At 37.0% G+C, this 15,302-nt stretch overlaps 1 protein-coding gene across 1 annotated transcript in view; it reads left to right on the forward strand.

Moving 5' to 3' along the window:
* LOC107558977 (netrin receptor UNC5C-like) overlaps positions 1 to 15,302 on the forward strand; it is a 205,884-nt gene that overhangs the window by 106,810 nt on the left and 83,772 nt on the right. Inside the window, exon 3 of the mRNA XM_016242686.1 lies at positions 6,313 to 6,456. Coding sequence (XP_016098172.1) covers positions 6,313 to 6,456 — 144 coding nt within the window. The remainder of the gene's footprint in view (positions 1 to 6,312; positions 6,457 to 15,302) is intronic.

Genomic DNA, 15,302 nt, shown 5'->3' on the forward strand with positions numbered 1-15,302 from the left:
TTTTGAAGAGATTACGTGTGTCTGGAGCGCTGTTGATCTTGTTGTGGAAGTATGAAGATTTGGCAGTATGGACTTACGCAGAGAAAGATGAACGCAAAGACTGATACATACTCCGGTCTGATGGATCTTTTGATTTGTGCCATTTTCTCTCTGCTGCCCTGAGTTTGATTCGATGCTCACGAAGAACATCGGATAACCAGGGGTTAGAAGGGGCAGCCCGTGCTGGCCTGGAGGAGAGAGGACAAATATGGTCAAGACAAGAGGTTAAAGTAGAGCATAAAGTGTCAGTTGCTGCATTCACATCCAGCGATGAGAAATGAGTAGGTGAGGGAAGAGAGGAGGATACTACAGAGGAAAGATGGGAGGGGGGAAGGGAGCATAGGGTTCGTCTAAAAGTAACCGGTATAGAGGTTGGTGGTGCACAGGTAACAAAATGTAGTTGAAATGTAATGAAAAATGGTCAGAGATGTGTAGGGGTTTTACAGAAATGTTGTTTGCAATACAATTGCGTGTGCAAATTAAGTCAAGTTGGTTGCCTGATTTGTGCGTGCTTGTAGTGGTAAGTCGTTTGAGATCAAATGAAGCAAGGAGTGAATGGAAGTCTGTAGCATAACGTTAACATGAACTAAGCATGAACTATTTCTACAGCATTTATTAATCTTAGTTCATGTTAATTTCAACATTTACTAATGCATTATTAAAATCAAACGTTGTGCTTGTTAACATTAGTTAATGCACTGTTAATTAACATGAACTGACCGTATTTTCATTAACTAACATTAACAAAGATTAATAAGCACTGCAATAAAAGTATTGTTCGTTGTTTTTTCATGTTAGTAAATACATTAACTAAAGGAACCTTATTGTAAAGTGTTACCAACACAGTGCAGTACAGTTAATGCATTCTGTCTGAGGAGGGCTGAAGCTCCAGCATCACACAGGCTTTAATTATTGAAGCTCATAGCGGCTCATAAACAGGGTCAATCGCACCGCGGTCACTGAGCATCCGTTCCCACGGGCTTCACGTCTCTCTCGTCATGTGATCGTTTCCTGGCCAGACTTTGATGACTCGTCCGTGCGCGTCTGAAATGAGTTTGTGAGGAGTTGAATGACGGCCTCAGGAATAATTTGCTTGCACATGAACGCTGCATTTCCAATAAAACCGTTCTGCATTGTAGCGTCCAATATAATGCAGTTTTGATGTAAATATAACACCGAGTCGGAGTCGTTGTTGGCTTTGGAGGACAGGAAGAATGTGTGAGAAATGTGAGCTAGCGAGTGCATGAACTGTGTTCAGCGCGTTAGAAATGTCATTTCAGTCCCAGCACTAGATTCCTAATCCTAATAAGCGGGTAAATAAGTCTTCCTGTGCCTGAGAGAGAATACAGGCCCGTTTGTGCTCATTTCTAACGTGTGCAGTACAGTACAATAACTGCTGTATTGTTTCTCTTCAGGATTTACAACAGAACATCAACATGAGATGGAGTTTGCTAGCATTTGACTTCCATAATGTGACTTATTTCTGAGTGAGCATTAAATATTGAGATTAAAAGTGAGCGTTTCATACCAGAATGGAGCCGGACCTGAATGAGACTTTACTGAAACAATGCTTATCTAGCTATTTCACTGCTGGTTCACATTATAACAGTAGCTTTTATGGCCGAGATAGAAAGACAGAGAGATGGTCAGATAAAAAGGAAAGTCATTTCAGTAATGGAGCAAATATTTTTTGCATTACTTGATAGATTATGAAAGCACTTTTCCCCTTATGTCCTGCAGTGTAAAATGATAAACGCCACCTATATTATTTTTATATATTTTATAATTTTGTATATATTCTTTTAATTTATAATTGTTCATTTTCAATTTTTTTAATCATTTATTTTACTGTAACAGCATTGACAGCAGTGTGACATGTTAATCTACATCTATTTTAAACATAATTTTGCTTATTTTAATTTTTATATTTTTTATAATTATTTCCATAATTATTAAAATTTTTACATTTTAAAAAAAAAATATTTATACTGTATTATTCTATGATAACATGGAACTTATGTCCTGCAGTATGCATTCTTTATGCTAAATTCCTATCAAATAATTTGCATGTTTAATAAATTTTTAATAATATAAAAATTATTTTTAAAATTATAAAAATAATTCTAAAATCTATATTATTTGTTATGAGAATAATAATTTTATCATTTGTGGTAATTTTTACATATTTTTTTAATTTTAAACATTTTCATTATTTCATATTTATTTATATTTAGATATTATATTTTAATTATTTTATTCTAATTTAGAGCCTATGTTTGCACTTTTAATTTGTCACGCTGCAGGACCTTGTACCATGAACTAGTGAAGGGAAAAAGCTGATTTTTTTTAAATTTGTGACTAAATTGAGTGTGTAATAATAACAATTTATAGTTTTTATGTATATTTTTTTATTTAATATAGAAAAAGTATATTAGTACATTTCCCCAATTTAAATCTCACTAATTAAAAGAAACCGTATTCATATATAATATTTGCATTTTGCATAATTATTTTTATTAATTTTTTTTTTCTTTGAGGGAGTCAAGTGCACGTGTGATTTTAAATGTCTGCAGATGAAGCAACAAGCAATTAGTATGTAGAAGAAGCTGGAGGAGAGCAGAGCGGCACATTAGCATAGAGGATTACTGTGACTTTACGGCTCAGGCTGGAGCCGCTGTCTGCGCAACACAATCACAACCTGTGCCCGAAAACCACCTCTGGGGCCCGTTGGGCTCCGACACACACACACACACACACCTCGCACAAATTCAGCGCACCGCGAGGAGCTATTCCAGCGTCTGCGTGCGAAGACAGCTGCGTCTCACGTCTCCTCTTACAGAGACTACGTCATGTTTCTGATCGGATTAGCCAAGCCAAGTCCCCGCCATAAATGATGAAATATACGGCTGGAGGAGTAAAATACAGACACGAAAGAGTCCAAACAAGCTCAATCATCCTGGCAGTCCATCTGAGCCCAACACAACCGTTCCGGCCCGAGTGTGTGTGTTTGAGCACGCTCACACATCAGTGTCATGTGTGTGTGTGTGTTTATGAGTGCCACAAAACACATAGAAGCACTCAACATGTGAGTGAAGCATACAGAATGATAGATTTCAGCAGAGCAGTATCAGTATGATTCATGCATCCATCAGCTGATCTTTATTAGCTGAAGAAATGTGACATGCGTTACTCTGATTTTACCACGATTATGGGGTGTTTTTAGGAGCCGTGTGAAGCAGATTTGTGGAAAAATCAACACTGGGTTTATATCATGGTGTCAAAATAAGCTCGCAAGTTTAGAAATTTCAGTTGTCTTCTAGATGGAGCTGTGCATTATAACCAAGAGCTTGTGTGGCCAGATAGAAAGGATAGTAATTTCAGTGATGGAGCAATTTATTGCATTTGTTGAGAGATTATGAAACCATTTTTTGCTTTGAAATAACATGGGAGTTACATATTGCAGTTTGACATGTTAAACTCTGTTTTGAACAAGATTTTTCTAATTCTTTTATAATAATTATTATTTCTTGTAACTATTTTTCATATATAAAATTATATTTTTAAATAATAATATAAAAATAATTACGAACATTACTAATAGTAATAATATTAATAAATAATAAATTAAGTGTTTCTAATATTTTACATTATTTTTATATTATCATAATAATATTCTATTTAATATATGTAATATATATATATATATAATTTTTTTTTAATTATTTTATTTTTATTTATTTTTTTATTCCAGTTGTTATTTTTATATTTTTATGAGCTGAAGTTTCATGCATTAGTCTAAATTTAATATGATTGTACATGTACGATTTTAAGCAGATGTGTAGTAAACTCACAGATGAATAACATCGGGTGGATTATTGACGTACTAAACTCCATATATCTTAAACAATTTTGCTTATTTTATAATAATTCTTTATTTTAAAATTATTTTAATATAATAATCATAATGAATGTAATTTTCATAATTATTTTAAATATATTTTATAATATTTATAATTGTTATTTCTATAATGTTTACAGCTAAACACCCATGCATTACCCATGTTCATCCTCAGCGTGTGTGTGTGTGTGTGTGTGTGCGAGTGCGTGCGAGTGTCTGTGGGAGTGTGTGTGTCTGTGGGAGTGTGGGAGTGTGAGTCTGTGTGTGTGTGTGTGTGTGTGTGTGTGTGTGTGTGTGCTCAGGCTGGAGCCGCTGTCTGCGCAACACAATCACAACCTGTGCCCGAAAACCACCTCTGGGGCCCGTTGGGATCCGACACACACACACACACACACCTCGCACAAATTCAGCGCACCGCGAGGAGCTATTCCAGCGTCTGCGTGCGAAGACAGCTGCGTCTCACGTCTCCTCTTACAGAGACTACGTCATGTTTCTGATCGGATTAGCCAAGCCAAGTCCCCGCCATAAATGATGAAATATACGGCTGGAGGAGTAAAATACAGACACGAAAGAGTCCAAACAAGCTCAATCATCCTGGCAGTCCATCTGAGCCCAACACAACCGTTCCGGCCCGAGTGTGTGTGTTTGAGCACGCTCACACATCAGTGTCATGTGTGTGTGTGTGTTTATGAGTGCCACAAAACACATAGAAGCACTCAACATGTGAGTGAAGCATACAGAATGATAGATTTCAGCAGAGCAGTATCAGTATGATTCATGCATCCATCAGCTGATCTTTATTAGCTGAAGAAATGTGACATGCGTTACTCTGATTTTACCACGATTATGGGGTGTTTTTAGGAGCCGTGTGAAGCAGATTTGTGGAAAAATCAACACTGGGTTTATATCATGGTGTCAAAATAAGCTCGCAAGTTTAGAAATTTCAGTTGTCTTCTAGATGGAGCTGTGCATTATAACCAAGAGCTTGTGTGGCCAGATAGAAAGGATAGTAATTTCAGTGATGGAGCAATTTATTGCATTTGTTGAGAGATTATGAAACCATTTTTTGCTTTGAAATAACATGGGAGTTACATATTGCAGTTTGACATGTTAAACTCTGTTTTGAACAAGATTTTTCTAATTCTTTTATAATAATTATTATTTCTTGTAACTATTTTTCATATATAAAATTATATTTTTAAATAATAATATAAAAATAATTACAAACATTACTAATAGTAATAATATTAATAAATAATAAATTAAGTGTTTCTAATATTTTACATTATTTTTATATTATCATAATAATATTCTATTTAATATATGTAATATATATATATATATAATTTTTTTTTAATTATTTTATTTTTATTTATTTTTTTATTCCAGTTGTTATTTTTATATTTTTATGAGCTGAAGTTTCATGCATTAGTCTAAATTTAATATGATTGTACATGTACGATTTTAAGCAGATGTGTAGTAAACTCACAGATGAATAACATCGGGTGGATTATTGACGTACTAAACTCCATATATCTTAAACAATTTTGCTTATTTTATAATAATTCTTTATTTTAAAATTATTTTAATATAATAATCATAATGAATGTAATTTTCATAATTATTTTAAATATATTTTATAATATTTATAATTGTTATTTCTATAATGTTTACAGCTAAACACCCATGCATTACCCATGTTTTTACCACGATTATATAGGTACAGTGTAAAGCAGATGTGTGGTAAAAACACTAAAGCTCAGCTTTTTATAAAATAGTTGCAGAATAAGTTGTGTTATTGACACTGCAATCTTGACAGGCAGTCTTGAAGATCCAGTCGTTCTCTCTTTAAGTGGATAGAGCTGAAATTACTGCTTGAGGGCTTTACAACATCCAGCTCGTTTCAGAAAACACTTGGTTAATGGGTAGAGGTCATGTGTTTGAGCTGTTTGACTGCACATCCTCAGCCCTTCTGTGTGTGTGTGTGTGTGTGTGTGCGAGTGCGTGCGAGTGTCTCTGTGTCTGTGGGAGTGTGTCTGTGTGTGTGTGTGTGTGTGTGTGTGTGTGTGTGTCTGCGTTTGTGTGACACATAAGGACACAAGTTTGTATAATGACATGGGTATGACAGGTATTACAAGGAGAAGGTGACTTATGAGGACATTACCCCATGTCCCCATTTTTCAAAACACTTATAAATCATACAAAGTGAGTTTTTTTTTTTTAAGAAAGTTAAAATGCACAAAGTTTCCTGTAAGGGGTAGGGTTAGGAGTAGGGTTGGTGTAGGGCAATAGAATATACAGTTTGTACAGTATAAAAACCATTACACCTATGGAATGTCCCCACAATTCACAAAAACAAACGTGTGTGTGTGCAGGTCTGGTGGTGCGGGAGGCCAGTATCGAGATCACCCGTCAGCAGGTGGAGGAGCTCTTCGGTCTGGAGGATTTCTGGTGTCAGTGTGTGGCCTGGAGCTCGGCAGGAACCACCAAGAGCCGTAAAGCCCACGTCCGGATCGCCTGTGAGTCCAAGCACATTACAGCACACGCCTGACACACACACAAACGGGAGCCGAGACCATATGGAGGAGTGTATGCTGACGTTTCAGCTGTGTTGCGTTGACATTCTTGGGGTGGTTTTCCTCATTTAGTGTTGCTAACAAAAGCAGCATCCTTAATCGCAGCAATCACGGCGCTGGTGTTTATAACTCTGTCCAACAGTTCATCTGCCGCCCTTTACCTAAAGAGTTCATATCCACGGACAGAATTCAGGCTCGACGTCGCCTGTCTCACTGTGTCTCTCAGACAATGCAGTGATGCTAGAAGGGTGTGTGAATGTGATTCAGTATATCAGGTATTTATCAGTCAAACCCCTTTGAGCTGAAATATATACTTGAAGTATCCATGAGATTTTAAGTTCATATTTCAACACATTTGCATGTTCACAGGTCTCTAATGTCAGTTAAAGATCACATGACAGATCACATGACATGCAAGTAAACAGATCAAATATTTAATCTTTTTAAAAAAACAAATAGCAATTTATGTAACATGTTTTATGAATAAATAAATAAACATTTATTTTTTATTCATACGTTCATTACTTACTAAGCTTATATTTATGTAATACAAACAACCAAATATGTATGTATGTGTGTGTATATATATATATATATATATTTATATAAACAGTATGTAATTTTTAAAAATGTATTAGTTAAATTATTGAAAGATAGAAGATGAAGTAAATTATTGGATCAGATCAAGTGGCTGAATGTGATTTTATGTGATTTCTTATCTTCTGATTCTTCTATCTTTAATATTATGTGATCCACTGAATGACTTTTATACAATAAGCAATCATTTAAAATATTGTGTGTGTGTATGTATATATATATATATATATATAGTTTGAGTAAATCATCAATTTACTCACTAGACTGATTGGTTTGAATTACACTGATTCAAACCAATACCAATCTGTTCATAAGAGTCATTTGTTCGTGAATCACACTATTCTGATCGTGCTGTTTGATTATTTTTGCGTGCAGCCTTGAATGATTTACTGTCTGTTTATTAATTTCTGTTTGCTGTAGATTCAGCAGCGGTGTAGGAACACTGTACAGTATTTGGTCTTTCAGTGCATAACTACAGCTGGCACCTGATTAGGGCACTTAATTACTCCTCGTAGACCTGTTGATCTCCTCATCAGCTTTAGTTACAGTCGGTCTCTAACAGACACTGGTCTGGTGCTGTGGGTCAGTCGAGCTGGTCTCAGGTCAGTGTTAACGCGGTACATTCTGCTCTAATGATCGTAACCTTTGATTCAAATCTAAATGAGTCTCTGTTCAAATGTCCTGCTTTGCTCCGCTGACTGCCGGCTCTCTGTCTCTCTCTCTCCAGAGGCTAATGGAAACAGCAGCGATCATTTACCCTTTTTCAGCGTCCCATATGTGACAGATGTTTTAATCAGGGCCTGAGTAACACTCCAGAGCGATAAATAAGCAGCAGTTTTGTTGTTGTGGATCGCTGATCAATGGAAACACCATAAAGTTCAGGAGCTGTAGAAGGCTCGCGCTCTCATTGAGGATATTAATGGTGAGCGTGATTTGTGAGCGTGTCGCGTCGGGTACTTCCAGCAAGAGTTATGAGGAGACGAGCTTCGATCCGCACGCAGACACTGTTTAACACGGACTCACACACTGCTGTGATTTACCTCCACACAACCCACTCAGAAAGAGAGAGTTACACAATAACACACTACTGTACTACTCATACTAGTGCTGCTGTATGTTGTGTATTGAATACCTGACTGAAATACTGCGTTTGTCAAAATGCACAATGTACAACCAGAGCACACTGTGTGGAATACTGTATCCCATAATGCAATGCACTTGACTTGACCTTCCATTTACAGTGTGATGAATGAACTGGAAGTGATAGCAACCTTTATTTATCTCTTTACTGGCTTTTACCTGATCAGACTGCCAAAAGATACAACACAATTTGTTTTTAAAAGCAGATTTATGATTTATTTGTAAGATGATAGCTAGATGCTGGTTATTGTGTTGGGAAAAAAATATTAGTAGTATTTTTAAACTGCATTTTATTTTACTATATGAACTTAAAAGTAAAAAAATATATATTTAAAAATATGTTTTTTAATTTGTTGTTAAAATAGTATTTTTAAAACATAGTAAAAATAGTATTTTTATTTTTTTAAGCATTTACTATATTTTACTACTGTATGTACAGTATACATAAAACTTAAAAGTACATTACATGTATAAAATAATATTTTAATAAAAATTTTTAATTTATCTCTCTCTATATATGTTTAAATAATTCTTTATTTATATATGTGTGTATATATATATATATATATATAAATAAATAAATATATATATATATATATATATAAATAAATATTTCTTAACTTTTCTAAAGTTTTAAGAATAATTAAGCATTTTTAATGCATTAAAAACTATATTAAACAGCTTGCAGTATACTGTGAAATATGGTGCATTTTGTAGTAGGCAGTATGCAGTTTTGTTTTTCAAACAACCTACTGCATATTCAAAATAGCATACTAGCATACTACGATTACCATTTCTGGAAAAATATAGATATAGCTGGACTGGTAGTATGCTATTCTGATCACTGCAATCCTTCATGCATCATGTTCAGAAGGGAATACTAGCTTACTCTTTACTGAATACTGCACAGTATGTTCTGTGTGCTGCCTACTGTACTATTATTTTAGTCAAACAGTATGCATTATTCCCTGATGAATGCTTCAAACATTGTCACATACTATTGCACGTTTAATTCAGCATCCAGATAAAATATTTATTTTTTAGCATTTTATAGTCAAAATTTGTGTAAATATTTATTTACTGCTTCAGCCTGATCAAATAATGAATCATAAAGCATGTTTAAAATCACAGTTGGCATTTCTTTTGCTAGACTGCATGTAGGTTGAGTGCACTGCATTATGGGATACAACATATTCCATGCAGTGTGCACATTAGTAGGTCATCTGGATATTTCATGCATATAGGACATTTGCATATTATACACGTATACAAGTACTATGTATACTGCATCAATCATAGGCATAGTATGCTATTCCAGTCTCAGTGTGTACTGAGGGCCGTGCTGTGGGTTTGAACGCTGATCTGGATGCTAACTCGGAGATTAAAGCTCAAATCAAATGCCAGATTCCTTCATTGGCGTTAATGACAGCAGCATCATTGCTGCGGCTGACGAGAGAAGGGAGAGTTCAACTATGTAAATGGCCCTTAATTCACTAACCTGTGTAATTTAGCACAAGTAGCCGAGCACATGCATTTAATGTAATTGTTTTCACATGTGTCCACGTGTGCGGCTGGGGCTCGTCAGAGGAGGCTCATGGGAGTGGAGCCGTGCCCGCGGGCGTCAGAGCCGCTGAACACGAGTGCGGTCAGGGGTTCGGAGCGGATCTGCTCACTGCGTTTGGCTGAGAGAAGCCGTCATCGTCGCGGCCAACACAAGCTGTGATATTCCCCCCCGAAGCCTTTCTCCTGTCCAAAGCCATCAGGAAAAGCTTTGTTGTGTGTGTTTCTCACATCGCCACTAAACACATTTCATACAGTGGCAGATCTTAAAGCAAACTCCACTTTTAATAAAGGAAATCTGTGTTTCATTCTTGTTGCTAGGGTGTCTTGCGTGGTTGCCAGGGTGTTTGCGAGTTACATGCTGCATTTTAATACTTTTTAAAGAATATTTATTATGTAAACATTGAATGTTTTAAGGCCTTTGTAAGATTCAGCTTAAGTTAAATGCTTGTTCAAAACTCACTGTTGTGTCACCAGGGTTGCTGGATGGTTGCTAGGGTGTTCGCTAGGGTGTTGCTAAGAAATTTGTAAAGTGTTTTGTGGCCAGGAGCTGCTATATGCTTGCTAGGGTTTTTGAGTGGTAGTTATGAGGTTGCTAGGGTGTTCTGAATGAATGCTAGGGTGTTGCTAAGAATCTGTACAGTGTTGTTTGGTCGAGCAGATGCTATATGGTTGCTAGGGTGTTCTGGGTGCTTGCTAGGGTGTTGCTAAGAATCTGTACAGTGTTGTTTGGTCGAGCAGCTATTATATGGTTGCTAGGGTGTTCTGGGTGCTTGCTAGGGTGTTGCTAAGAATCTGTACAGTGTTGTTTGGTCGAGCAGCTATTATATGGTTGCTAGGGTGTTCTGGGTGCTTGCTAGGGTGTTGCTAAGAATCTGTACAGTGTTGTTTGGTCGAGCAGCTATTATATGGTTGCTAGGGTGTTCTGGGTGCTTGCTAGGGTGTTGCTAAGAATCTGTACAGTGTTGTTTGGTCGAGCAGCTATTATATGGTTGCTAGGGTGTTCTGGGTGCTTGCTAGGGTGTTGCTAAGAATCTGTACAGTGTTGTATGGTCGAGCAGCTATTATATGGTTGCTAGGGTGTTCTGGGTGCTTGCTAGGGTGTTGCTAAGAATCTGTACAGTGTTGTTTGGTCGAGCAGATGCTATATGGTTGCTAGGGTGTTCTGGGTGCTTGCTAGGGTGTTGCTAAGAATCTGTACAGTATTTTTTGGTCGAGCAGCTACTATATGGTTGCTAGGGTGTACTGGGTGGTTGCTAAACAGATTCTAGGTTGTATTTTATGTGTTTTATTTTCCAGCTTTTGCTATACAGTTGCTACGATGTTCTAAGTTTTGGCCATGAGCTTTCTAGGCTGTTCTGGTGGTTGCTAGGGTGTTGCTAAGAAGTTTTTAGACTTGTTTTTTTTTTGTTGCATGTTTTATTGACCAAAAACTGTGATATGGTTGTTAGGGTTTCCACAAAAATATTCAACATCGGTATATTAGAATGATTTCTGAAGGATCATGTAACACTGAAAACTGGAGTAATGATGCTGCAAATTCAGCTTTGATCACAGAAATACTTTTTTTTTTTTTTTACATAGATTCACATAGAGAACACTTGTTTTAAATTATTATAATATTTCACAATTATTACTGTATTTTGTATCAAATAAACGCAGCCTTGGTGAGCAGAAGAAAGGTTTCAAAAACATAAAAAAATCTTCCGACCCCAAACCTTTGCATAAAATATGCTGAATGCTTTGAGTTCTTCCATAAGATGCAGCAGAATCAGAGCTATAATTTGATTTGATCGTGCAGCTGAAGTGTGTAACGCTTTGACTCGGATAACTCGTTAAATCCATGAAATGAAAGAGATGGAAACGAAGAGTTGGTGTCCCACACATTTAATGGCTGGTACACGGCAACGCGCTCCTCTCATACATGAGAGATTAACTCTTTCTGGGCGTTACAAATAAAAGTCAAGACAAAATAATAACAAGAAGGCAGAGCGAACTTATCATCCATAGTGGTTCTCATTACACAGGCACGTAGTCCTTCTACGTCATCACCACATAGCGCGCGTTATAAGTTAAGTGATCAGTCTCTTAAAGGGCACACCGCACTATAATGTGATGCATGCAAAAACATAGTTTTGGCCGTTACAAGTGTCTCTTCTGAAAGTTTATTGTGTTTCTGAAAGTCTGGAGACTGAACTGGAGCATCTATCGTCTCCAACCTTGCATTAATTTGTAATAGGCAGAAAGGTTGTGTAGCGCAACATATTACAAATGGCATTGTAATGCATTTGGCCCATTAGAGGCGGTAATAAATTCAGCGTCTGTGTTTGCTCATTTCCACCCTGTTCAGCTCTACCGTACATTATTCACCACTCAGGTTTTTGGCCCAGGAACGGCACAAAATATGGATTGCATTCTGTCGAGAACCCCAAAGTGCTTTAAATTGAGCCGCTCGGTTCAACCGCTGCTAATGTGACAAACCCGTGCAGCGTACGGACGAATACATGCTAAAAACTAATACCGAGGAGAGCTTTGATTTAACTGGAAACTATACAGATGGAGTATTCTTGAGTAAACTTTTCTTGTGCCTGCCAGGATGTAATGAGTCAAGGAACATGCAATTGCAGTGCCAATGAGAACCAACGTTATGTCTTTACTTCTGTGCCTCGTTTTAATTTAATTCATCGTGTTAACATTGAGAGTGTTTTTTGTTTGTTTGTTTGTTTTTTGTCCAGGAGTTGCTGTAGTGAAAAAAAGTCATCACTACCGGCACTGAGACTCGAATCCACGACCTTCGGGTTACAAGTTTGACTCTCTAACCATTAGGCCATGACTGCCTAGGGATTTTGGGTGTAGTTAAGAGGTTGCTAGGATTTTTGGGTGGTTGCTAGGGTGTTGCTAAGAAGTTTGATGAGTGTTTTTTGGTCCAGCAGCTGCTATATGGTTGCTAGGGATTTTTGGGTGGTAGTTATGAGGTTGCTAGGGTGTTTTGGGTGGTAGTTATGAGGTTGCTAGTATGTTTTGGATGGTTGCTAGGGTGTTGCTAAGAAGTTTGTTGAGTGTTTTTTGGTCCAGCAGCTGCTATATGGTTGCTAGGGATTTTTGGGTGGTAGTTATGAGGTTGCTAGGGTGTTTTGGGTGGTAGTTATGAGGTTGCTAGTATGTTTTGGATGGTTGCTAGGGTGTTGCTAAGAAGTTTGTTGAGTGTTTTTTGGTCCAGCAGCTGCTATATGGTTGCTAGGGATTTTTGGGTGGTAGTTATGAGGTTGCTAGGGTGTTTTGGGTGGTAGTTATGAGGTTGCTAGTATGTTTTGGATGGTTGCTAGGGTGTTGCTAAGAAGTTTGTTGAGTGTTTTTTGGTCCAGCAGCTGCTATATGGTTGCTAGGGATTTTTGGGTGGTAGTTATGAGGTTGCTAGGGTGTTTTGGGTGGTAGTTATGAGGTTGCTAGTATGTTTTGGATGGTTGCTAGGGTGTTGCTAAGAAGTTTGTTGAGTGTTTTTTGGTCCAGCAGCTGCTATATGGTTGCTAGGGATTTTTGGGTGGTAGTTATGAGGTTGCTAGGGTGTTTTGGGTGGTAGTTATGAGGTTGCTAGTATGTTTTGGATGGTTGCTAGGGTGTTGCTAAGAAGTTTGTTGAGTGTTTTTTGGTCCAGCAGCTGCTATATGGTTGCTAGGGATTTTTGGGTGGTAGTTATTAGGTTGCTAGGGATTTTGGGTGGTAGTTATGAGGTTGCTAGGGTGTTTTGGGTGGTAATTAAGATGTTGCTAGGGTGTTTTGGATGATTGCTTGTTTTGTCTTTTGTTCTATGCATTGTTTTCATTTAATTAATCGTGTTAAGGTCAAGAGCTGCAGTATTTAGTGCTAAAGAAGGCAGAAATGCAGTCTCTGACTCCAGACTGGATTTACAGTCGCCGTCGGTTTGAGCTCACGTGTGTCATAACACAAGCGATTAATTGTGGCCGCTGCGGGGCGAGTGCGGCGCGGGTCTTGAGGGATGGCCTATAATGGAATGAAAACACTGGTAATTGGTGTGAGTTGCTTAAACTCCCAATCGCAGTGCGGCATGTCGACTGACTCACGCTTTAAACATCCACTCAGCCGCAGTTATTACTGTAATGGCCACCGATGCGACTCATGTCTGTGTGCTAAAGCCATTTCCTGCAGATTCATTTCACTTTCAGTGGGGTGGAAACAGCACTGGGCCACAGAACTAAGAGAAATCTGTTTTCTGCCTTCTGATGATATTCTGCATTCTGTTTTTTCTTTTTGAAATGGCAAAAGGTGTTTTTTCCCCATTGTTTCATGCAGACAGCCAGGTTTACTTGCATTACATTTTGCACAACATTTTGACATTTAACATTGAAGCTAGTAAAATGAAAAAACTTAAAATTTAAACTCAAAATGTTTAATACATGTAAAACACTGTAAAATCTGCATTCAAAATAATCATAGGCTTTTTCATGCTTTTGCATTAAACAAATATATATTTACAATATATAAAAGGCTTTTTCATCATTTTAGATCTTAACATCTGAAATCTTTAGCTTCAAAAAGTGCATTTAAAATGTTTAATGCAAGTAAAACTGAAAAATCTACTTCGACTTATCGACTTATTTTTCCAGACTTTTGCACAGAATGAATATTATATATATATATATATATATATATATGAATTAAAATAAAAGTCGATTCAAAAGTAGATTCAAATTTTTTCTTGCAAGAAGAAATTACTGGAAGTTACAGTAAAATCTATTTAAATTAATCTTAGACTTATTTTATTTATTATATATAATATATTATTTATTAATAGTAATATGTATGTATGTATGTATGTATGTGTGTGTATATATATATATAATATATATATATATATATATATACTATATTATATATATATATACTATATATTATATTTTAAATATCACTCAGCCTGTTAAATTCTACATGTAGATTTCAGTGATTTTTAGGTGAAGCAAACAAATTTTTGAATCTATTTTTGGACTGATTCATTCAAAAGAACTGATTCACACAAGTGAATCGGACTTCACAACTCAAATGTATTACACTATTTAACAGCACTTTGAGCTTCTGCTTGTATGAAAGGTGATACTGTACTGTGTGTGTTCAGCATGACAGATGATGGGCAGTTTGGTCATGAGAGCACTCTGTTTATTCTCTTTCAGATCGTTTGATGTGACACGGTGGTAAATGTGGCTCTTCAGTGTCTTTTGATCAATCGTTGAATGTAATTACTGGTCAGAATAATGTTGGGTTTCTTCTAAGAGCTGCTGATATGAGAAGACTGTGTGTGTGTGTGTGTGTGTGCTGTTGGCTCTCGCTCTCTCTCTCTCCCTCTCTCTCGCTCTCTCGCTCGCTCGCACTCTCTCTCGCTCTCTCTGTGTGCTGTTGACTCTCGCTCTCTCTCTCTCCCTCTCTCTCGCTCGCTCGCTCGCTCGCACTCTCTCTCGCTCTCTCGCTCGCTCGCACTC

The sequence above is a fragment of the Sinocyclocheilus grahami genome, unplaced genomic scaffold (genome assembly GCF_001515645.1).
Source record: "Sinocyclocheilus grahami isolate Dianchi unplaced genomic scaffold, SAMN03320097.WGS_v1.1 scaffold669.1, whole genome shotgun sequence".
NCBI lineage: Eukaryota > Metazoa > Chordata > Actinopteri > Cypriniformes > Cyprinidae > Sinocyclocheilus > Sinocyclocheilus grahami.